At 41.2% G+C, this 25393-nt stretch overlaps 2 protein-coding genes across 5 annotated transcripts; one reads left to right on the top strand and one right to left on the bottom strand.

Annotated features, from left to right (window-relative positions):
- Positions 1–9897: 9897 nt before the first annotated feature.
- supt4h1 (SPT4 homolog, DSIF elongation factor subunit) lies at positions 9898–16692 on the bottom strand. The gene is made up of 5 exons (XM_067439704.1): positions 16509–16692; positions 15806–15912; positions 13997–14052; positions 10315–10368; positions 9898–10158 (listed from the first exon to the last, which is right to left on the bottom strand). The coding sequence occupies exons 1-5, from the start codon at positions 16575–16577 to the stop codon at positions 10091–10093; spliced, it is 354 nt and encodes a 117-aa protein (XP_067295805.1). The 5' UTR covers positions 16578–16692; the 3' UTR covers positions 9898–10090.
- A 361-nt stretch (positions 16693–17053) lies between these two features.
- Positions 17054–24349, top strand: hsf5 (heat shock transcription factor family member 5). Of its 4 annotated transcripts, XM_067439703.1 has the most exons (7): positions 17054–17135; positions 18062–18556; positions 20839–21099; positions 22734–22828; positions 23190–23570; positions 23947–24013; positions 24098–24346. In XM_067439703.1, exons 2-6 carry the CDS (start codon positions 18091–18093, stop codon positions 23986–23988), a joined length of 1245 nt encoding a protein of 414 aa, XP_067295804.1. In that variant the 5' UTR covers positions 17054–17135; positions 18062–18090; the 3' UTR covers positions 23989–24013; positions 24098–24346. The 4 variants fall into 4 exon arrangements, with proteins under 4 accessions (XP_067295804.1, XP_067295803.1, XP_067295802.1 ...); XM_067439702.1 differs by having other exon boundaries at positions 23947–24347; XM_067439701.1 differs by having other exon boundaries at positions 22737–22828; positions 23190–24349.
- The last annotated feature ends 1044 nt before the right edge of the window (positions 24350–25393 follow it).

Genomic DNA, 25393 nt, shown 5'->3' with positions numbered 1-25393 from the left:
GGAAGCTCTAACCAGGCTCGCAGAGACCGAACAAGCGGGATCATCGGGACCACCGGCGTACCCACCGAGGGGCAGCGAGGTGGAATACAGGCACCGGTCTGGGGCGGCTGTCTCGTGGAGGCGGCCCGCAGAGAGGTGTGAGTGTGCCGTGCGACACCTACCTGATTCCACGGCTGGGCAGAGGGTCCGCACGGAGTTTGTGGGGTGTCCGTGCGTCGTCCGCTGCTGCCCACTGGCGACACAGGAGGAGGATGAGAGTGGTCCGGCGTTTGACCGGCCACAACTCTCCGAGCCCCCTGGGGACCCGGAGATGAAGGAAACCGCTCTTTTATTGAAAATTTGGGTACCGCTGGGGCTGAGCCCAGCGGCGGAACAGAAACAAAACGGAACACAAGATTCTCCACCCGGCCCTCCTCCGGGGGAAGGAGCGGTGCGGTCACCGTCTCCTGGAGAGCAGTCCTCCTCATCTCCGGGTCGCCCGTCTCAGGACCGCTTCCCCTTGCCTTTGCCCTTCTTCGGGGCTGCCTGGACGGGCGGGACGGCCGGCTTGCGCCCGGCTCCACGACGCCGCTTGGGTGGAGGCTGCTGCTGCGACGCGGGAGCGGAGGCAGACGCAGACGGCCGCCCTCGGCGACGAGCTGGCTGAGGCGCTGCCGGCGGCGGGGTGGAGGCAGCAGCTGACCGCCGCGGCATGATGTGACTGATGGCCTCAGTCTGCTTCTGTGCGGCCGAGAACTGCTGGGCGAAGTTCTGCACCGCGTCGCCGAAGAGGCCAGTCTGGGACACGGGGGCATTAAGGAACCTGATCTTGTCGGTATCCCTCATGTCCGCCAGACACAGCCAGAGATGGCGCTCCTGGACCACCATAGTGGACATCGCACGTCCCACGGCACGCGCCGTAACCTTCGTCGCACGAAGCGCGAGGTCCGTCGCCGCCCTCAGCTCTTGTAGAACTGCGGGATCGTGACCACCCTCGTGCAGGTCCTTCAGTGCCTGGGCCTGATGAACCTGCAACAACGCCATAGCGTGTAGGGCGGAACCTGCCTCTCCACAAGCCTGGTAGGCCTTCCCGATCAGATCGGAGGAGTACCTACAGGCCCGGGAGGGGAGACACGGGTTCCCCCTTGATGTGGAGTTAGGGCACAGTTGCATAGCAACGGCCCGTTCCACGGGAGGAACCTGCGTGTAACCCTTTGCAGGTCCGCCATCAAGGGTGGTGAGGGAGGAGGAACCACTGGGCCGGTTTCGGGCAGTAAAAGGTGCCGTCCACGACCCAGTGAGCTCCTCGTGCACCTCCGGGAAGAAAGGAACCGGGGTGGGGCGCTGAGAACCAGCACGGGCCACCCCGAGAAACCAATCGTCCAACCTCGACGGCTCGGGACACGGTGGAGGGTTCCACACGAGCCCGACCCTCTCGGCAGCCCGGGAAAGCATGGCCATCATCTCCGGATCGGTATCGGGCACAGCGTGTCTTCCCGAAGGAGCCCCCTGCGCCGACACGTCATCTCCAGACAACTCTGACCCTCCCTCCGATGCAGCGATGGACATTTCGTCATCGCGGGGAGCCCCGAAGGATACGGGTGGTGCGCATCTCGAGGACGGCCCACCTCGTTCCAACGGCAGCTCTACTGGCTGCGGAGCGCGGGAGGAGTGAGGATTCCCCGCGGGTTGGTTCCCTGGAGGAAGCGCGCTCACCGTCACCCTCAAATCGGCCGCGCTACTACCGGAAGTAACCCTCTGTGGAGGGTTAGATCGCGGCAGAGGCACGGGGACTCCGCCTTTTGCAAGACGGAGCCGCGACCGCAACTCCGAGATGGTCATGTTCCCGCAGTAAGAACATGAGTCATCCATCAGCGCTGCCTCAGCGTGCTGCACGCCCAAACACGAGATACAGCGCTGATGACCATCCCGCGGTGAAATGAACCCACCGCACCCAGAAACACACAGATAGAATGTCATCTTTAAAAAGACGCAAGCTCTATCTGTGTTGCTCTTTTAGAATGATGCTCTCCTTGGTGCTGAAACACGCAGGGGGTGGGGCCGCGGCGACACAGACAGGAATGTAGTGCAGCCTGTCGTGCGCGCTCTCTCTCACAGGACGCTTTCAACAGCCGTGAGAACGGCTTTTTAGCGCTCTCCACCTAGCGCACCGTACCAGCTGTGAAAACAGCCCTTGTGGTTGCTCTTATGGACAACGAAGAGAGAAGATCCGAAGAACACACGACCCGCTGCTGTGTTGTCACACCAACACCGACCGAAGAGATCTCTTCCAAAAGGCAGGCTCTTTCTCAGTCGAACTGCGAAGTGAAGAGTGATATCTGGCATACCACTCGGCTCCGAAGCAAAAGGATAATTTGATGCAATCACCTGTGTCTCATTTATACCCGCGTGGCGTGGCATGAGCACCTGGTGCAATCATTGCATGCCAATGTGCATTGGCTCGTTTAGTTAGACTCGAAGTAGATTGGCTCTCGCAAGCGAGATTCCTATTCGTCGGTACTCCGACGTGGCGTCGAGAGTGACCGACTGAATGGGAACCAGGAGTTTTCTACATTCTGGCCTGCGGTTTAAATGTTTTTGTTATTGGCCTAGTTATTGTTTTCGTTGTTTCCATAACTTTAATAAAAAATAGGGTTATGACACCAAAAACTACTGGCTTATAAGGGTTACTTCAGCGATTAGCATATGGCTTTGTATCAGTAGAAACCCTGGAGTATATTCAAATGATTGTGCTAGACAAGAGATTTATGCATTTTATTTCTGGAAAAATTCCTCCTATGATGCAAATTGACGATATTTGCATCATAGGAGGAATGGTTGGCCAAAGGCTAAAGACTGCAGCCAGCAGAGGGAGCCATTTCCGCATGTTTTACACCTGCACATGGGGAATAGAGATCACACTCACAGCTCAGCTCAGCTGCAGGCACTCATTTAAACGGATGCTGAGCAATGTAAGTGTTTAAGGCCCCGTCCACACAGAGACACGTTTAGCTGTATACGTATACATTTTGTACCATATCATATTTGGCTAGGCAACGTGGGGGAGAGGACGCTGGCGTCGTCTGTTCGCCGCTTCTCCACCCACAAATGATCATGTTAATGTACTATTAGATTTAGATTTTATTTTATTTCCTTATGTTTGTGACTAGTCTGGCAGTCAGAGCTACAATTGGGGCTGTTGCTGATTGCTGGCGGCCGCTGGGAGGACGTTGTTCCTCGTTTCGCCGTTTTCCACCGCTTCTAATGTTTACGTTTGAATTGCTGCGGTTGGTTGGTTCTGGTTTGGAGGACATTTGATGTTTCTCGCCGCGACTGCTCTCTGGTGGACTCCCTTGGGCTTAAGCTGCATGGTGGCTGAAGTTTGCACCGGGCTAGCGTCATCTGGGCCATCGTAATCGGCGTCCGGCATGATGTTGGGATGTTCCGCTTCTCGGCTGCGCCGCTGTTCCGTCCTGCATTGCGGCCGTGGAGCGGCTTGGACTTCTGCGCCGACCCCGGTGTGTCCACAGAAGTGCCCGAAAAAATGTTCTGCCTCCTGCATGGTGCTGCGGCGATCCCCATCGTTTGAATCGTCATGAAGACCCATCATCTGGTCTTCAGCTGTCCTGCCTCGGCGATGTCATCGGTACACTGCCGCTGGGAGAAATCTGAAACATGGAGTGGACCACAGTGTGCTGCGGAGCTAACAGAGACTTCCACCATCAGCTGTTTTCTGTTCACCATCAGCTCTGTTTCTGTTCACCATCAGCTCTGTTTTCTGTTCTGTTTTCTGTGTTGGTTGATTGTTTGTAGTAGTATTCTATATTTTTACTTGTTATTCATTTTTTGTTGTTATTCCCCCCCCCCCCCCCCCTTGTTGCACTTTGAGATTCTTCGGAATGAAAAGTGCATTATAAATAAAATCTATTATTATTATTATTATTATATCAGTGTTTCGTCCACACGGATCCGGCGTTTTAGAAGCATGAATCCGTATATTTTCTGAAACGTCATCACACTACGTCCAGCACGGTGAAGATTTAAAGGGATACAACTACGGGCACTGGGCATGCGTACATCAATATCACGTCATTTAATTAACGTATCTGCATTATTGTAAGGGTGTGTTTAGGGTCAGGGTAGGTGTAGGCATTAATAAAACACATCTGTTAAGTAGCAAATGTAGTTATTGTTATTGTATTGTGAGATTTTGCCTCACCTCCGACCACTGCTATACCCCTTCTAACCACAACTCTTCTTCTCCGTTTTTAGTGTATTTCTGTGGCAGAATTACAGCGCCACACACTGGCCTGGCATGCAAACTACATCGTTTTTAGTCCGTTTCGGTAATCTCGTGTGGACGCAGATATTTCTTGAAACGAGGGGGAAAAAAAGATCGGATTGGGAAAGTGCTGGCTTCGTGTGGACGGGGCCTTAACTTCTCAAATTAATTTCTATGAAAGTTAAGCTTCCAAAGGCATGAACTGAAAACGCGCCAGACTGAACTCGCGTTGTGAATGTATGCTGCGAGTGTGGTCGCGATTTCCTCAGCTCTCATCACAAGAGCTCATCAGCTCATTTATGACTTTAAATGTAATCTGATTTCTAATCTGAGTTAGTGCTGTGAGACTCATGCGGCAACTCGATCGTTATATTGAACACACGTTCAGGATTTAATTGTAGTGTCTGTTCTCTAACTCAAACTCAGTCACAGTAATCCAGTAGCGGTGGCTTTGGGAATGGCCTCACAGGGCAGCGAAGCATTCTGGGAGATGTAGTCTTTCATCCCCATGAGACAAAAATACATTTTCTGTCTTTTCTCAGTCTAGAAGGTGCCAAATTCAAAAATAATTTCACATTTATACTACATTAATGACCCAGTTTAAATACAGATTCATCTTCCCAGCGCTGAAGTACCCCTTTAACTCATAAAAATATAAAATACTGTTAAAAACAAACTAGTATAATAGTTAGTATAAATTAAGAACATATAATCAAATTAAAAGCAATAGCACAGACAATATAGAACAAAGATACAAATGAAATAAACACGTTTTTCAGGAAGAGAAATTGACTAATCAAATGTAAAACACCATATTAAATTAAAACATATTATTATTTGCTCAGTTTTATAATTGACCTATGCCTTGACGGGTCAGGGCTGTTTTGGAAGCAAAAGGGGGATCAACACATTATTAGTCATAATGTTATGCATGATGGATATAAAATCAGCAGATCACTGAGCAGATGTAGCAGAGAAGCTGCTGTGCCTTTTATCACAAAATGTCTATCTGTGCAAATGAACTGTGTACTCATAAACCACACTAAGATGACGCAAAAGAAACACCGTTTCTGAATCAGCTTTACGTTTCAGTTCATACCGACCTTGATCAAGCTTCATGATAAATGCGGTGACGGAGGTCTTCTGATCATGTGATCATCTGCCTTCACGTGCTATCGGAATTATCGTAATTTAATACGAGTTTCCGAGGTAAAAATTGCACATGAACGCCGTCACATTACAAAATATGAATGCGATAAGCTCGTAATCACGACTTCAGAAGTGGGAATTATCAGATTTCCAATAGCACGTGAAGGCGGTATAATTGATACCCAAGTTCCCGTGCGTGGCCTAACCGTTAAAAATGGCGGATGGGAGACGAATCCCCCCCCCCCCCCCTGAATTTTATTTGGGTTTTTTTGTGCAACAGTTTCATTGTCTTGTCTTGTCGTTTAAGTAGTACATATTTACATAAATTAACAATCATTTGAATCTTATTGTGTATTTTAAACACATTGAAAATCGCATAGTTCTATAGTTGACCATCGTTCCAGAATAGCAGCAAGCTGACGATCTAGTGTGGTAAAAGTATACAATAGGATCATGTATGGCTGAAAGCTATTGCCATTTTAGTCTTTAAGCAGCCTTATCTTGCCTACATCATGCCTTTATTGTGAATGTGATATGCTTTCGTGTTGTGCTGCTATGTTTGCCAGTGATTCTATGATTTTCTGGGACCGGGAAATGAATGAAATGGTCATAGTATTAAAATAACATTTTCCCAAGACGCACAAAAGTATGAACCTGGCATCCTCCATTCTTTCCGACAACAAAGTACCGAACACAACAAGCTCGTCGTAATCACGACTTCTGAAGTGGGAAGTAGGAAACTTCCGATAGCACGTGAAGGCAGCGACCGAGTAACTTTCTTTTAAAACAAGAGCTCCCAATTGAGCCTTTATTCAGTTTAAGCACAGGCCACTTCCTGTCTGCTGCACGTGTAACGTGTGTGTGTGTGTCCGCTCACTCGACATACTTCACAAAGTTGTCGCATTCAATATAAAGTGTCACTCAAATGCAGCAGGAGTTTTTCTATTGTTTTATCACTTCAAACCACGCAAACTTCTTTTTGTTAGTTTTGTGTGAACATTTTTAGTAATCTAATATGCCTTGTGAAGTATATCCCACATGTTCTGCTGGTAAGTTACAGTGAAAACTAAAGCTAAGCTGTGAAAATGACTGATTTGACTATGAAGTCTCATGTATGAGTCAGACAGTAACTGTTGTGTGCTCATGTGAAGGTGATGCTTCCTCATTGGGGTAAGGTGCTGATTATTCTAGGGGCCGGGGCCTTTTTTGGTGGGGGGCCTAGAATCATTTCAACTGAGGGGAAACCACACGATCTCTTAAGTTAGGTGCAGTATTTATTATTTGATTGCACCAGAGTCATCTAACAACTTCCCAAAAAACACTTTTTGATACATTTTGTACGTTTTTATGTTGTTTTTCCCACAAACATCCAACAAAAATTGCTTATAAATCACTTGTTATGCTACTTTATCACCAAAAATTGGATTCAATCTTTTTGTCACCTTGTTTTGTTTCAGTTTAGACAGGTTTTTTTTTTTTTTTTTTTTAAATCGACTGATCGTAGGCCTCACTGATCTGAGCTTATACTGGTGAAAAATGACCGCCCATTGAAAATTAATGGGGGAGTCGAAAATCAGAGAAACAATTAATGTTCGGGAGCGTGTTTGTACACACACACACACACACACACACACACACACACACACACACACACACACACACACACACACACACACTATTTTGAGTATTACAGTCTTTCTTTTTCACATAGATGAACTTTATCCTCAGATCAGTGAAGCCAGTTTCAAAAATAAATAAAAAACCTGTTTTAACCGAAAGAAAACAAGTTGACAATAAATATTGAATCCAATTTTTGGTGAAAAAATAGTGTAACAAGTGATTTATAAGTATTCTTTTTGCAGGCCGGTCAGTTTTGACCATGAACACTACAAGTGTGACTGCAATTATGTACAAAATAAAACCATTTCTAAACAAATGTAGACATTAAAGCTCACTAGTGTGAAAAACAGTGAACTTTTTATGTAAAATGTACAAAATTATCCGCTTTCCTCACTCAAAAACTGAGGTATGCAAGTTCAGATAAATAAGGGTTATGATCGATCATTTCCAAAAAATATAAATACAAAACCTATCCTAATTGAAATAAAACAAGCGGACAAAAAGATTGAATCCAATATTTGGTGATATAAAAGCGTAACAAGTGATTTATAAGCTATTTTTTTTGCAGGCCGGTATTTTTTGACCGGGAAGAAAGTGTTATTGGGTAACAGCACAAAGGTTAAATGATGAAGAGATGCTTACATAGTCAAAGTTTTCACTCTTACATGATCAAAGATATGCAGTAGGTATCTTATTGGCTAAGGTAAGCAAACATTTTATTTTATTTTTAGTTGCCAGCACTGTCTTGTAAACGGCCCCTAAGTATGTCTTGGGTTCCTCCAATTGAAGTGTTTTATCATCCTTCAAGTGCCTAATGAAAGTAACAGCACTCCTGTCCTATTAATAAGGTGGGCCGCTTATCATGTGCATTACATAAATGGGTTTAGATAAGTTGCATGTATAATCATAATATTAACAAATCTGAGCTCTTAATTCCCCATCTGTTTTATGGCTGTGTCTGAAACTGCATATTCTCTTGAGTAGGTACATATTTTTAATAAAGTGTTTTCTATATACAGTCGTACGGCTGTGATCTGGACGCACTACGTTTGCTATGTCTTCTGTGGCCTCAAGTGTCCATCGTGTGCACACTTCAGAATGAAAGTAGTAGGTCATGTGGTCCTTTTTGCCTATACTACATACTACTTTTGTCACATCCTGTTTTCCCCTACTATATACAGTAGTGTGATTTCAGATGCAGCCTGTGCTCATGATGGCTTTATTTCTGACGGTCAGTAGTTTGAGGAGCGACAGCGCCCTCTCGTGCTGTCTTCAGGGTTCCTACACTTTTCCCAGACTCAAATTTCCAAACCTTTCTGTACGTTTTCAGACAATTTTGTTTGTTTTTACATAAATGGTTCATCCAGCATTATTATCAGCTTTATATCTGGTGTATAGTACAGTAATCTTTGAATATTTCTAGTTTCACAGGAATTTCTTTCATTGATTTTCTCAAAGTGACAACATATAGAGCCCCTGTAAGTTTTGCATGCTTAAATTACAATTTCTAGTTTTATATATACACTACAATCTTTTTGTGCGTCGCTGCCATCTTACTATTAAGAAAATGAAATCACAGATGCACATGAATTAATAGAGACCTTTTTTGTGCAAAATTTGGCTTTCCTTAGTATACTCTCGGAAAAAAAAGGTACAGTGCTGTCACTGGGTTGTACTCTAAGGTACAAAAGTGAAAAGGTAAATCTTTGTACCTTACTCACCCCTAAATGGTAAATATTAATACCTTAAAAGGTATATATCAGTACTTTAAGAGTGCATATTAGTACCTTTTCGGTTTTGTACCTTAGGGTACCGCCCCAGTGACAGCAATGTACCTTTTTTTCTGACAGTATAGCACCTCTAATATCAACGTTTAATGTCCAATTTAACACATTCCCTGTGGCGGTGAAAAACCATGACATGAAATGGGATGGTGTCACAATACGGCCTATTTGCCAAGTTTAAGGGACTGATACTGTAAAAGTGTTTAAAATGTGGCTTTCCTTACTCTAATATGTTCAATCTAGTGCATTCTCTATGGTGCCAGAAAAACCAAGACATGAAAAGGCCTATGGCACAATATGGCTATGTGCATTGTCCTATTTGCCAAGTTTATGGACCTATAAAAAAAAGACGGATACTGTCAAAAAAGTGTTCAAAATGTGGCTTTCCTTAGTGTAGTACTTCTAGTATCAAGGCTTAATTTTCAATCTAGCGCATTATCTGTGGCGGCGGAGAAACCGTGACATGAAATGGGCTGATGGGGCCATACGACTGTGTGCATTGGCCTATTTGCCAAGTTCAAGGGTCTATAAAAAAAGTGTTCAAAATGTGCCTTTCCTTAGGCTAGTACATCTTATTTTAAGGACTTTGGTCTGCTTCAATGCATACTCTTTAGCGGCCAAGAACCCACACTGTGAAATGGGCTTATGGCAATATATGGCTATGTGTATTGTCCTATTTGCCAAGTTCAAGGGTCTATAAAAAATACTGATACTGTAATATTTTTTTCTTCAAAATGTGGCTTTTTATTTTTGCAAAGGCCTTTTAAGAGGCTCTGTAATACGATGCTTAGGATATCATGAGAAGAAACCCAATAACCTGCATTTTTTTTTAACTTGAATTAATTTGACAATCACTAAAGCATCGTCTAACAGCTGACATGAAAACACTCGTATGATGCATTTATTTTCGTTAAACTGGTAATTTCCTTTGTTTTAAAAACGAAATGGGAAATGCATTTATTTTTCCACACTTTGCTTTCTTTTTTGCAGACCTCTAATCAAATGTCATGCTTTTCCAAACTGCGTAGGAACCCTTTGTCTCTTAAAATGACAGGAGTGACCAGATTTAAAACACAAACAAAGTTTAATGTTTAAATCTTTTATTTGGAATAATCAAATAATTTTTCCATCATCAAATGCACTAATAAAAGTAGAAAAGAAAATCATTAGACAATAAATGACATGACAGACAATCGCAGGGCAGCAGTCACTAAACAGCTGATTGTATGTGTGTGTGTGTGTGTGATTACAAACATGTGATATCCATAAGCAGTGTTCATGTTTTAACAGCCGTGTCTCTGGACCTGTAGATGACGCCTCTGCTCTTCAGCTCTCGCACCACACCTGAGACGGGACAAAATCAGCCTCATGTGAGCCACTCCTGATTTCAAAAGTGATATTCTTTACATGCAAACGTTTTGTTTAAAAATGCACGCTGTTCTTCATTGCAGTCATTAAAGAGAGCCACTCTACTGAACAAGATCAAAATCAGACACTGACCTGGAGGTAACCGGCCCGTTACTGTCACGGCATAGACACCCGGCTTGAAGTTACCTGAGAAACACTGACATTATTAAACTGAAGGGAAGCTGAATAACAACAGATGCTTATAGCCGAATTGAACTCACTTTATAATTGGTGAACATTAATATTGAACAATCAACTGACTTGAGCTAAATAATGACTATTAATATGTATGAACCTGCTTTATATTGAACCGAGTTTGTTTCATAATAGATGAACTTTGCAACACACACATTTTCCTGTTTATTACTGTGAAATACTAGCCCGGGAAGACCCAGACAACTTCCGGCATATTTAGATTTGCTCTGCAAGTAGTCTAGCAAAGAGCCGTAGTGATGTTAACAGTGACACCAAAGCTCCGAAGCGTGTGTCACAAAAATGAAACTATTTTCTGTGAAGCTTTGTATCGATGCTTGATTCGTTCTATCAAAACCACGTGACCAATGACGTCCGAAGCTTCGTTTCACAAACACCCACATGACTGATTCAGAAAGTTTTAAAAATGCGCGACACAGGGCGTGCCCTTGTGGGTTGTTGAGGTGTATTGCGTTGCATTGAGCGTGTTTTTTGTATTGCGCGAGTTTGTTATGGAACCTGCTACAAAGAGAGGGCGTTCTGAAATGTGGGAACACTTTCATTTGATTTCGCTCAATAAGGTTGATCATTTATTTTCCTTGTGTGCATGCATTTATTTAGCATACTTCCTTTATTCGTGAGTTTTATTTGTTTACAAACAGGAAAAATGTTCACATTCACAATACAAAATCATATCTTTATTCGTTTACGTTACTAGGAGTATGCAATGGAACAGATTGTGTCATATAATGATATATATAATATATTGATTAATTCATTAATTCATTAATTTATTAATCAATCCATTAATTCACTTTTTGCTTCTAGATAATGCGTCGGTTGCAAAACATTTTGCGACACAGCGCTTTCCCTCACTTTCACCAGCAGAGGTCCTCGTTGAGCTCTGACTTGAAAAGCTTCGAGGAATGAACCTTTTTCTGATACAACTGTGCTGAAAGCTTCACTGGTTCAGAAAGCTTCACTTCGCCATCACTAAAGAGCCCATTCAAACCCATTTCCAATCCGTCGCAATCGCGGCACCAATCAGACACTTTGGGGCTTTACACGACGACGACAGTGCAGCGACGGTGAAGCTGGATGCCGCTGTGTGAACATCACTCGAGCGAATCAGCTATCGCGTCTGTTTTAAGCTATTTAAACTTTTCCTTTTTATTAAAACCCGAGCAAAGAACAACACTCGGCTCCCAGATGTGGATTACACCGGCTACTGTGATGAGGAGGATGGGGAGTTTGATCATACACTAGGGATGCGCGATATACCGGTACTGGAAAAATACCGGTATATATTTTATTTAAAACGGTACGATATCATGATTTGGCACATTTCGGTATATGCTGCTTTTCCGAAGTTCACCGCTAGATGGCAGCGCGCTACCCCAACTGACCCGAAACAACCGGCAAATGTGACAACAACATAGACGGACAAAATGGATAAAGCAGTTGAATCTCACTCAAGATGCCCAAAACGAATGAATAAAGAGAGGAGTAGAAGTGACATTTGTAATGACTTTGCTTATAAAACTGATGAAGAACCATCAAACCTAGCCAAGAAGCATCTGTCACTATCCTGACTTTAGGACTTCTTAAGAGATCGACAGGTCAGTGAATCATTCAAACCATCTCATTTAGACATTTTTGTTTTTTTAACACTGATCAACGCACACACACAGCCTAACATAAGATCAAATATCACAATCTCCAGCGTTCGTTTCAACCAATGACATTTAGATCTCATTATATTTGCACGCGTACTATTGCACTATTTATATTCCCGTTAGACACCGCCGACTGTGTTTATGTGAATACTCACTAAAGACGGACATTTGTACATAATTCTGTGTATTTGACTGTTTAAGGAAACTTAATGTGTAATGTGCGAGCGTGACTAAGTGACAGGCGTGTGTGTGTGTGTGTGTGTGTGTGTGTGTGTGTGTGTGTGTGTGTGTCTTTGTTATAAGCTCATGTCTCCTGTAACTGTTATTACGAAATGCTATAAAATCTCTTGCGTGTTCAAATGATTTCCGTTATCCGTCCCGAGACGAGCGTGAAATGTTGAATAGGATTGTGCAGATTGCTTTAGTGTAGTGCGATGTCTTTTGAAACCAGAAGCAATTAGCTAATTTTGAGAGATTTTTGCTGAAATTATTTCTCACAAGAAAGTTTTCAAATGACTGATTTGATGTGATAAGCTTTGCTGATTAATTTACTAATAAACATTTGTGGTAATTTCCCACTTTATAAACTCAAAACTTGCATAATTGTTCTCATTCGCGTGCAATATACCCGTGCTAATATCAGACCGTGTGGTGTCGATTTAATATCGGTACTTCGGTATTAGATTGTGGTACCGTACCGAAGCCAAAATTGTGGTATCGAGCCATCCCTATCATACACACACACACACCCCTGGATCTGGCCTTTCTGTGCTTATTTCCTCACACTAGATATGGTAATCATGTAAAAAATGTAAATTCCTGTAAATAAATAACTAGCTTAACTATGCTCAAGTCTGAAAAACACATCTGGAATGAAAGTTTGAGAGAGACCATTTCTCAAAGATTCCTCAATGCTATTTTATGTTCAAAATATTGCAAATCGCGTTCTAATCGCAATACAAATGCCGTACAGCGGGGGGGAATGCGATCAGAGCTTGATGTTTTCTGTTTGACCGTCAATCCGAGATGTTTCAGTCGCTCTGAGATGCTATTAGGCTTTCCAAATTTTGCAAAAAAAGTTGGCGGTGGACACTATTATCATATTTCTTTTACAACAACGGCAAAAGTCGTCAGAAGCCATTGCAACATCTTCCTCGAAATCACAAACAGAAAATTGCTGTCATGATTCTCCGTCGCTCTGCATACGTCATCGTCCGTTGGTCACCCACACACACACACACCCCTTTGGAAGCTTTGCCAGACCAGAACTCAGTTACTACTGAGAATGCTCTGGTTTTAACCAGGCTAGTGGAATATGCCTGAGCAATCTGACGATTTTATATTGTGATCTTGAAGAGAATCGTAGAGATTGTGATCTTTTATGTCCTCGTAGTAGCATGACTTTTATTTTGACAGCGCTCCTATTCTCCGTCTTCATTCGTTTATGGTCTCTGTTCAACAGCTTTGTCTAATACGCTACTGGATAGAACTGTTAAACAAAGACAGTAAACTGTATATAAAAAGAGTATTATAGCATTTGCTTTTATATGACTAGTATTATATATTCAGCTGTCATATTCATTTTCACTGTGCTGAATGCAAAATTTGTGATACCTTGTCTTTACTTGAAAAAATAGGATTCCTACTGTGCAAGAACTTATTTAGCTCAGTTGGCTACACTTTCTTTTTATTAATATTTTTTCAAACATTAAGCTGTGCAAATAGATTATCCAGACTGGAACAAGCCTATAGACTTTTCTCGATAGTACATCTCAAAATTAGTGACTGTTTGTTATAAGATCATGATATGAATTTTTGTGAAGATGGCCCAGCCCTACTGTGAAACAATCTGTAGAGTATGTAATGAAGTGAAGGTAAGCACAGGTAAAGTGCACTGAAATCCTCACCGATTCGTTGCCATTTTGCCACCCAACTGTCCTCTGGGCTCATCATAGCAATGACACTGTAATAAAGAAGACATCACACATTAGTGGTCAAATGAAATCCAACATGTGTGTCAGTGATCATTCAAAGAATAATTCATCTCTATCACATCCGTAGCCTTCCAGACCAGTGTGATTATCCTTCTTAAGCTGTATCGATTATTTCATGGTGCTTTTAAAAGTGTTAATCACCACATATTCTATTTATTTATGGTCCTTGGAAGAAAGCAGGCGAGCCACACAGGTTAAGACCAACATGGGGGAGAGTATACGACTATTTGAAGGGATAGTGACTTTCAAAAATTAAAGTTGTGTCATCATTTACTAATCTACAAGTTGTTCTAAACCTGCATGCATTTCTTTTTTCTGCTGAACACAAAGGAAGAAATCTGAAAGAATGTTTGTAACCAAGCAGATCAAGCAGACCTTTTTTGAAACGTTGATTAACGGCAAAATACGGGAAGTGGCACATTTCACAGATGAGAATCCATGAACCGCATTATTAGACCGTTTTCTAAAGCTACATGATATATTAAAACCATTAAAAACAGAGCTATTGTAAATTCACAAAGGCTGCGATTCAATTAAATAAATATATTGCAGGTTTAATATAAATAAGCACTTTAATTATTACTTGTACATTTTAATTTGATTATTTTTAAATTATTATTCAATTGATATTATTATTTTGGCCGTTACCGGAAGCTAGTGATTAGTTTGTAAAATTATAAATATGGATATTCTTCTTACACAAAGGCATGGCATTGCTTCAGAAGGCCTTTATTAACCCTTGCAGCCGTGTGGATTACTGTTATGATGGATGGATACACTTTTTTTGCTTCAAAATCTCATCCCCCATTCACTCTTATTAATAAGCTTTGAAGAGCCAAGATTTTTTATATAACTCTGATTGTATTCGTCTGAAAATAAGAATGTCATATACACCTAGGATGGTTGGGTCCTGCACACTGTGCGATTTTTCAAAATCCTTTGAGAATGTCCCTTGTCAGACTGTACGAACATGATCCCCGATGTAAGCCATGTCACACTGTAAGATCTCAGTTGGCGTTAATGTCAGACTGCACGATAGTGAAGGCGCGCTAAAGAAAACTTGTCCGGAGTTTTATATCATCAATGAATGCCGCGTTGGCTGACAGTGTGATGCATTACACGCGGGACTGAAATGCTGGCTACAAAGAAATCTCTAGCTCTCGTTTTGGTCATAGTTTGTCTTGAAAAACGGAGATATTTGACGGTCGTAGTAGGAGAAGTCACACTGCAGGATTGTGTGCCAAATCTTCTGACACTGCCAGAATTTCGTCTGAGGTCAAATTTGATCGCAGCGCTCATTAATCGGCGGCCGGTGAACATGTCAAACTAACGACCAAAGACGTCAGATTTTAGCCTCGAATCAGAGGAATCGTTTAGGATTTGCTAAATTTGTCTCAGACGGCCAAATCGTGGCCAAAATCGCACAGTGTGCACCCGGCATCATGGGCTAATTATCTATATAATGCATTTTAACAGTGTTCTATAAATCCATATGATTACTTGCTTGTGAACCTAAAATTACTGTCTTTTTGCTATTTTTTATATATATATATATATATATATATATATATATATATATATATATATATATATATATATATATATATAAATAAGTTATTGTAAAGGCTATTGTTTGCTTATTACCACAAAAAAAAAAATCCTGTTACTCATCAAAATAATCGCCCGGTTACTCGACAGTCATATATTTAATTTGAAACGCACCCATCGAAAGAAGAGCTTGTGCATTCATAAACCATCTCCCGATTGCCTTTCATCTGCAGGTATGATTCACAGTTATCACATCCGTCATACTCGAACTGATCAATAGTCTGAAATCAGAGAAGATGAGATGATGTTAACACACATTTCTCTAAGTATTCCCTTACAAACATTTGCCACAGTCACAGCAGGTTACTACCAGGAGTGTGATGCTACCTATGACTAACAAAAGTTATTATCGCTATTAATTTTTATAGTTATTAAAGTTACTCTCTATGACTTTGTTTATCTGTATCCAACAGCATAATGTACATTTTAACAGAATGATGTTTATATAAACAAAACTGTACCATGGTCCGCACAAACATGGACAAATACTTTAGTATATTATAGTAAAATTACTCTAGTAAATACAAGTGTTTTCATACTATAATAAAGATACTCAAGCAAATTGTAGTATATTATAGTATTTACTACACTTTGTTCATTTATACTATAGCATACTGTAGTATATTTATTGTATAACCAGGTATACTACTCTTTACTATAGTATGGTTCAAAACACTGTAGTATTTATTTTAGTAGAGTAATTTTACTATAATATACTATAGTATTTGTAATGATATTGCTCTATACTTATCTTCTCTATGTAAACATGTGAATAATCAATGATAAAAGCATCTGTTCTCATAAATGTCTCATTTACCTTGACAAGAGAGCACAACAGACACGCTCTCAAATGGCGCAGATCCTTCGGGACAGTCTCCAGAGACATTGCTGTCGCTTTAATGCAATATACTTGAAATTAAACCAAATAATCTTAATAGATGCCGATTGTTTTGTTGTTGGCGTTTGCTAACCACAACCGCACATTCATTCGGCGACGCTTAATGACGTCACGGATATGCGCCGCGCGACCGTGATAAGAAATGTTTTATTTTTTTATTTTTTTACTCTTATAATTAACGTGGAATGTTGGTGTTATATATATATATAGTATGTTGTATAATTTTAAAAATAAATAATTATTTCGCGAAGTTGCCTTTAGATCTGTAGTCTGTGACCAATGCGCTGCATACGTTCCAATAAGAACACAGAATAAGAGTTTCAGAATGGACATAAAGCACAGAATTGTTGGAATGGAAATGATTGAATATATAGAAACACAAAGTAGTTCATAATAATTATTTAATTGGTTTCAAAACCCCAGCGACCACTAGAGGTCACCGTTAGCTCACGCCATTGAGGTCGCGCGAGCCTCATTTCGATGCGGTTTAAATGTATTCTATGTGAACGCGCATAACGGTTCCAGTAACGGTTCTGGGAGGAGACGGTAAATATATAACTTATAGAAATACACGGAAAGACATTAATTAATCAGTTTTAATTATCAAAGTTTAAAAGATTTTGATGGTATAGCTTACATGTGTTGCTGTGACAACTATTGAATATTTTGATTATACTTTACAGTAAAGTCTCATTAGTTATCATCAGTGAACAATCAGCAATACATTTGCATTTATTAACGTTACTCTTTCTTGACATAAATGCAAATACAACTGTTACGTTATGTTAACTCTGGTCTATTAAATAATAGACTATTAACAGATCTCATTTTAAATTTGTAACTTATAAGTAATATTGTATCGTTAGTGTTCAAAAGTATGTTTCCGTGGTAGTTCGTGTTAATTACTAACTTATAGGCCTAGTTAACTACAGGCCTATGTGTGTTTGTTTCTTGTGTTGTGTTTGTGTATATGTTTCTGCTGATCTAACATATTAAATTTAAGATCTATCTATTATGAACTAATGAAGTAATATGTGACCTAGGACCTCAAAACCAGTTATAAGGGTAAGATTTGATTTATTTATTGAGATGTATCATCATCTGAAAGCTGAATAAATTATCTTTCCATTGATGTGTGGTTTGTTAGGATACAATATTTGATAATCTGGAATCTGAGAGTCCAAAAAATCTAAATATTGAGAAAATCACCTTTTAAATGAAGTCCTTAGCATTGCATATTACTACTAATAATACATTTTTTATATATTTATGGTGGGAAATTTACAAAATATCTTCATGGAACATGATCTTAACATCCTAATGATTTTTGGCATAAAAGAAAATTTGATTTTTTTTTTACCCATAAAATGCATTGCCAAAAATATACCCGTGAGACGCACGACTGGTTTTGTGCTCCAGGGTCACATATAGTGATGTTTATGTTAAATTTATGTAGTTTCCATCATCTGCAGGTCGTGAAACGAGATTATTTGATTTGAATATGGATATGGAGTTTGATAAGTCTCTTCTCAAAGTCCACATAAACTACAATAACTTTCCGGCTAAATTATGGTGTTTGACAAACGATCCCCAGAACAACTCCGTCTTCTGGAGCCCAGATGGAGAAAGTTTGGTTGTAGACCAGCAGCGATTCGAGGACGAGCTGCTGTCACCGGTCAAACAAGAGGCTAAACTCTTCAAGACCACCAACTTTACCAGCTTCATTCGCCAGCTCAACCTGTACGGCTTCCGGAAGCTTTACGACGGCTCCTCCAAAGACAGACACCGCAACCTGCACCACTTCCACAACCCCTATTTCAAACAGGGACGGCCAGAACTTCTGGTCCAGCTGAAGAGGCTGACCATCAGCAACAAGGCCAAGATCCAGGCCGGAGAGGAGGTGACCTGCCGACCCCCGAGTCGAGTCCATCAGCAGTCTCAGAACAGCACCGATACAGAGAAAACAGGCCAGTTCAACTCGCATACACTGAAAATACGCTCAAAATAATGCATTGGGTTCAGTAGAGCACATTAAACTACCGGCAATTTGTTTTATGATTATTTAGATCTTTCATTTTCTTCTCAAAACTGACACATTTTAAGTCATCTGAATTGTTTCTTTGTTTTTTGTTTTATGAACTTGTTTCTATTAATTTAGACAAACTTAAAAGGTACATACACACACAGTTTGTGCCAGTCTCGTGTTAATCTTGTGTATCTATAGAGTAGTGTTGATCCTTCATATCTCAGAAGAGTCTTTAGTTTGATCATGATTATGAAAGACAGATACACTGAACCGATTCTTTCAGAAAACAGCCGAGTCTGTGGAGGCGTGCAGTGGGCGGAGCTAAAGACACACACACACACACACACACACACACACACACACACACACACACACACACACACACACACACACACACACACACACACACACACACACACACAGAGACACACACAGACACTCTTCTTGTAATAACTATGTCATTATACACATTTGTGTGCTGTTTTTTCATAAAAACATGCCCACACACACACACACACACACACACACACACACACACACGCACACAATACATCATAGCATTATCCCTGGATAACTCTGGATTCTCTATACGTTGGTGTTGTTCACATTGTATGCACTTATGCGCCGATTGCCAACACAACACATATTTGATGCAGTTTCACTCACCGTCTGCGGTTTACACTCATGACCGGGAACACACACACACACACACACACACACACACACACACACACACACACACACACACACACACACACACACACACACACACACACACACACACACACACACACGTCGTGTTTCCATGTTTTATGGGGACTTTCCATAGGCGTAATGGATTTCATACTGTACAAACTGTACATCCTATCCCCTTACACTGCCCCTAAACCTACCCATCACACACACACACACACACACACACACACACACACGCACACACACACACACACACACGCACACAATACATCATGGCATTATCCCTGGATAACTCTGGATTCTCTATACGTTGGTGTTGTTCACATTATATGCACTTATGCGCCGATTGCCAACACAACACACATTTGATGCAGTTTCACTCACCGTCTGCGGTTTACACTCATGACCGGGAAAACACACACACACACACACACACACACACACACACACACACACACACACACACACACACACACACACACACACACACACACACACACACACACACACACACACACACACTCGCAGAACTCTGTAAACACAATCTGGATCCACTGTTCCCTTAACGCTGGGTTATTTGTGAAGCTGAACAAGGTGATCTTTCCCTCACACACACACACACACACACACACACACACACACACACACACACACACACACACACACACACACACTTCTTTAGTGACATTATTGATCTCGTGTCTAAAAACACAACGCCAGCGCCGCCGACGGCTCCCGTAACCCGAACCAAGCTCGGTGTTGGACACGCTCTTGCTCTCGCTCTGTGTGTGTGTGTGTGTGTGTGTGTATGAGTGTGAGCACACACATCCGGGAGAAGTGTCCATACAATGATTCCCACCCTTTATCGTCCATCTTTTTTTACAGTCTATGGGTTATATAGAGACAGAGCGCATTTAGGCCACGCCCACACCGGGGACGGGAGGCAATCAAACTCTCCATTGACTTTGTATTGCTTGAAGCCTCCTGGTCATTTCTGACTTAACAAAAGACAGAACAATGTCTAAAAGCAGCTGTGTGACAGGATATACAGCAAACAAGCTTAAAAAAACACAGGACTAAGTTTTAATAAGCTTTCGACTCCAAACAACGAGCGTTAAAACCCCTTGGGGCGGCAGTGGCTCAGTGGTTCATGTAGGTTGTCTACAAACCAGAAGGTTGGTGGTTCAATCCCCGGTTCCACTTGACCAAGTGTCGAAGTGTCCATGAGCAAGACACCTAACCCCAGCTGCTCCCGACGAGCTGGATGGCGCCTTACATGGCTGACATCGCCGTCGGTGTATGAATGGGTGAATGTGAGGCAAAAATGTAAAGCGCTTTGGATAAAAGCGCTATATAAATGCAGTCCATTTAAACTGTGTGTGAAGATGAACGGAGGTCTTACGGGTGTCGAACGACATTAGGGTGAGGAGTTAGGGTGACATCGATTTCCTTTTTGGGTGAACTAACCCTTTAAATTCTTTAAATCTTTGAAAGGTATTCAAATGGTTCTTCATACTCATTTCTTAGGTTCAGGTTCTGCACACCAATATCAGCACCAATCCCGTCAGCCCAAGGAGTTTGACCGAAGTCTGATCCCTCGTCATTCCTGGATCTTTCCTCGCAGCGATGCTCCCCCTTTCTACTCCAATGGCGTCCCGATGTCTGTCATCCGGCCATATCCATACAGAGCTCCTCACAGAGTTCTGTCTAGTCCTGCCGCCCTGTTCCCACAGGAGGCTAAATATATCCCTCATCACCTGCCCTATCCTCCTGGATTTTACCCACCAGGTACATACTTACTTCATCCTAAATGCACAGTGCTTTAGACAGATTGACTATATTTGCAACATTTTTTATCATTTGATGTTGATTCAGTGTTTTCAGTAGCCTGACAAGCCAGACCCACATCAAGATGTTTGGTCTGGAAACTCACCATTGACGGCTCAATCCGAGGGGCGGATAAACGGTTGTCTTTCAAACTCCCTCTGCACGTGATAGGATAGCGCTACACCAACCAGAGCTAGTTGAAAGATTAAACTTTCGCCGTATCCGGACAGCAAAACTCCGAACACATCTTCCCTTTTTAAGAATGACTTCAGTGCCGTTCTTTGTTCTTTTCTCAGAGAAAAGCTTAACTCGAAGTCTTCCAGAGTCGCGGTCAAAGCTGATTCGAAAGACCGCCGTTCGCCAGTTTCTGTGTTTACTAGAAGCACGCAAACGCAACTCGGCCGTCGTCATTATGGCCCCGCACACCGACTCGTGATTGGCTTGACCAGAGTTTGGCGTTTACAGCTCAGATGGGTATTGAGAGTTGCTAGATGACACTCAGGAACGGATTGGCAATCTATGCGTTCTGGAAAAATCCTGGTGGAAAAGAGGGCTGTCGCCCGGCCGTCGGAAAAAAAAGTCTAATAACTAGGCCTGTCGCGATAGTCAATGAATCAATTAGTCGCACGATAAATATAATGAGCTCGATCATTTTTCCGACCGCGATCATTTCCATTTGCATGCTTTGTTTACCATGTCTCTCTCGCTGACGGAGCACGCGCCTCGTCCGTTTGGGTGGATGGTTAAACTCGACGCAAAGACTGGGTGCCGACGTGAGGAGACGTCATGCTTGGCCAAATTCTGGAACTCATGGTTCTTTGGTTGCACAGCCGCACGCAAATGTACAAAACTTGACGTGCACACCGCCAAGTGAAATGGGGTCTCGCGCACTCTGCGTTGGCGTTGTTTTTGCAGAACGCACCCGATCGCTCTTGTGCGGACACGCCGATTATTACAAGGCAAACCTACACTGAAGTTTGATAAATGCAAGTTAATTCTTTACTTGAATCTTTGTGTGCTAAAAAGGCACATAAGTTCCTGTAGAGATAGCAATACACGTTCTCCTGTTTTTATTTCTTTTTTTGCCAAACATCTAAATGAAAAGCATGTCATCAATGTCTTCTCTCTTGCTGTATCAAAATCTCACTTAGCTTTCCTCAGAGATGGCCAAGTTCAGTTTGTCCATGATTACATGATATAACAATAATAAAAAAAAACTGCATCCTAAATTGTGGATAATTAAGCTATATATAATATGCTGAAGTAAATTTCTGGAGTGTTAACGATTATAAGAAAAAACAACAACAACCAAAACCGTGATACTAGCCGAACCATGGGTTTTGTGAACCGTGCCACCCCTAATTTGCACCTAAAACACAATCATCCGTTGCAGTTTTCATCCGTTTTATTTATTGGTTTTGGTATTTATTCAAGTGCTTTTTTTGTTAACAGAATGATGGTCCATTGCTTTTATTGTTTTTGGTTGTTTTGTTCATTTATTGTGTGTGTGTGTGTGTGTGTGTGTGTGTGTGTGTGTGTGTGTGTGTGTGTGTGTGTGTGTGTGTGTGTGTGTGTGTGTGTGTGTGTGTCTTCAGTAGTTTGTCAGTGTTGCAATGCTGGCTTTATGGAAGCAGATCGGACAGGTGGCGATCAAACATCTCAGCCATATGCACATTATGCTTATTACCCGGTGAGACACATTTGATATGTTGACAATCATATCTATCTATCTATCTATCTATCTATCTATCTATCTATCTATCTATCTATCTATCTATCTATCTATCTATCTATCTATCTATCTATCTATCTATCTATCTATCTATCTATCTATCTATCTATCTATCTATCTATCTATCTATCTATCTATCTGTCTGTCTGTCTGTCTGTCTGTCTGTCTGTCTGTCTGTCTGTCTGTCTGTCTGTCTGTCTGTCTGTCTGTCAGTCATTCCATCTATCTGTCTATCTATATGAAAATTTGACATTGACTTGGCAGGCTTCATGACATTCATTCTACAACATTTTAAAGCTGTTCATTATCATTACTCCAGCAGAACTATTCAGTGAGCCATCATCACAACAGCATCCAAACTGCAAACTGGGCAGCACACAGTTCGGCTGAGTCTCAAAGGGGCGATGTGAACCTTGACAGAGTCTTCCAGATGGTGGATGAGTTCCAGGGTCTGCCTAATGTCCACATAGTCCGAGTGGGCACCCCGGTGAAGCCCCAGCTCTCCTCCAGCTCTCCTCACACTTTACTTGCCGGATCCGACAGCCCTTACAGCTCCAAGTCCCATACAGCGGCATCCAGTCCATCTGTCAGCGCTTGCGGTGTGAGCGTCAAACTAGAGCCAGAGGGACATGAGCTGGAGATTCAAGGAGTCGACCAGCTCAATGAAAATGATTCAACATCTCTGAAGTCCTCACAAAAGGTTAAAAGATGCTGGGGTCTTCTTTGTTGGTCTTTAACCCTTTCAAACGTATAATCACACTGGTGTGATCAGTCTTGGCTGGTCCCTGGAGCGTACAATCACACCGGTGTGATTAGAACCTTTAGTGCATCACATGAACAATGCTAAATTCAAGTGTGCTTTTGGGGTTTGGCTGGCGCTGAGCCAGAGACAGACACACTCAATGCTAGTCATATACAACAACTATTCAGTGTTCCACAAAATGTTTATTTTAGCTTTCAAATCACAGGTTGCCCAGGGTTAATAGTATATAAAGACTGATGATGTTTTATTTTTTAATGGTGAATAACATTGAAGTTAGATTGATGCTATAATAATGAAATCATCTATAAATCAGGCAGCTACAGATGACAAACTGACAGCAGAGCAAGACTTGTGAAAAACACTCCCTGCAGCTACTTTAGGTAGGACAGTTTCAGATTACATCTTACGAAATCATTCAGATTTTTTTTATTGATCATTTCTTTTTATGACTTTATGATCCACAGACGACAGACAGGATTCATCAGCATATGCAATGACATCATAATATGAACAATATGTCCATTTAGAAAAAGAAAGTTTTGCTTTTGTGTGATTTGAAGTAGTTTTAAAGCTGTAATTCAATTTTAAATGGTATTTTTATGTTAAATTCACATGTGTTGAATGTTTACAGTGAACGTGATATTTTATTTGTAATGATCTTATTTACTTCAGTATTTATTGGCATCAATATATAATTTATATATTTAACACAGCACAAGAGTGGAAGTCAGATTTTAATAGCAGTGAAATGAACATTTGTTTTCAGATTTTTTCAGATTTGAATAAATGCAAAGCGAGTGAAAACCCTGATAAAGGCTGAGCGTGTCATTGCTGTGTTTTTTTGACGGCATTGTGATTTTGTTTAAATTATAAACCTGCTCAAGTTATGATAATTGATCATTACACCAAATCTTAATTTCCCTAAAGGACTTTATTCATACAATACAGACTGCAGCTTCACTGGGGTAAACAGGACAACAACAGAATTAAAGGCACAATATGTCATTTTTATCGCTTATTAAAAAAAAGGCTTGATTTGGTGGAGCTTTTATTCTGGCTTGTGTGTGTGTGTGTGTGTGTGTGTGTGTGTGTGTGTGTGTGTGTGTGTGTGTGTGTGTGTGTGTGTGTGTGGTAACGCAGCATGGTTTTTCATATTAGATACATTATTTGAGTGTGTTAAAGTGATGTTATAATGCTACGTTTGAACATTCCTGGAAACATTTGGGATAATGTAAGTATACAAGTCAACAAAACATAAGATTGTTTTTGTGGTTTTTAGATATGTTTATCAAAAAATCTTACATATTGTGCCTTTAATGATGCAAACTTCATCAAATATGAGACAAATTCAAATTCTGCTGTAAAGCTCAGTTCAGTAACAGTGTTGATGTTGCAAAATTAAGATTTATTACACTCTAAAAATGCTGGGTTGTTTAAACCCAATGTTGGGCTCAAATATGGACTAACCCAGCGATTGGGTTGTTTTAACCCTGTGGTTGGCTTAAATATTTGCTTAAGACAACAATTGCTGGGTTAGTCCATATTTGACCCAACATTGGGTTGCTTTTTAGTCCGAATTTTTGGAGTATACTATAAGATTATGTTGGAGCAGTAGTGCTTTTTAGTGTTATTAAATTATCAACATATTTTATTTTTAAACATATCTGTCATGCAATAGAGGGATAATGATTATTCCATCATAAGCCTATTACATTTCACGAAGTAATTATCAAGTACAAGTGTTTTAGATGATTATATGT

Source organism: Pseudorasbora parva, chromosome 3, assembly GCF_024679245.1.
Source record: "Pseudorasbora parva isolate DD20220531a chromosome 3, ASM2467924v1, whole genome shotgun sequence".
In the NCBI taxonomy this organism is placed as follows: Eukaryota; Metazoa; Chordata; class Actinopteri; order Cypriniformes; family Gobionidae; genus Pseudorasbora; species Pseudorasbora parva.
The sequence above is the reverse complement of the archived record's forward strand: the minus strand, read 5'-3'. Positions and strand labels throughout refer to the sequence as shown.

What these genes read in the sequence shown, in the direction of transcription:
- hsf5 (XM_067439699.1), top strand. Translation starts at nt 18,091, where the DNA reads ATGGATATGGAGTTTGATAAGTCTCTTCTCAAAGTCCACATAAACTAC. An exon ending in CACCGATACAGAGAAAACAG is followed by an intron (nt 18,557 to 20,838) that starts GCCAGTTCAACT and finishes CTCATTTCTTAG; the next exon opens with GTTCAGGTTCTGCACACCAA. An exon ending in CACATTATGCTTATTACCCG is followed by an intron (nt 22,829 to 23,189) that starts GTGAGACACATT and finishes TCATTACTCCAG; the next exon opens with CAGAACTATTCAGTGAGCCA.
- supt4h1 (XM_067439704.1), bottom strand. Translation starts at nt 16,577, where the DNA reads ATGTCTCTGGAGACTGTCCCGAAGGATCTGCGCCATTTGAGAGCGTGT. An exon ending in TGTTGTGCTCTCTTGTCAAG is followed by an intron (nt 15,913 to 16,508) that starts GTAAATGAGACA and finishes CTCTGATTTCAG; the next exon opens with ACTATTGATCAGTTCGAGTA. An exon ending in ACAAGCTCTTCTTTCGATGG is followed by an intron (nt 14,053 to 15,805) that starts GTGCGTTTCAAA and finishes TCTTTATTACAG; the next exon opens with TGTCATTGCTATGATGAGCC.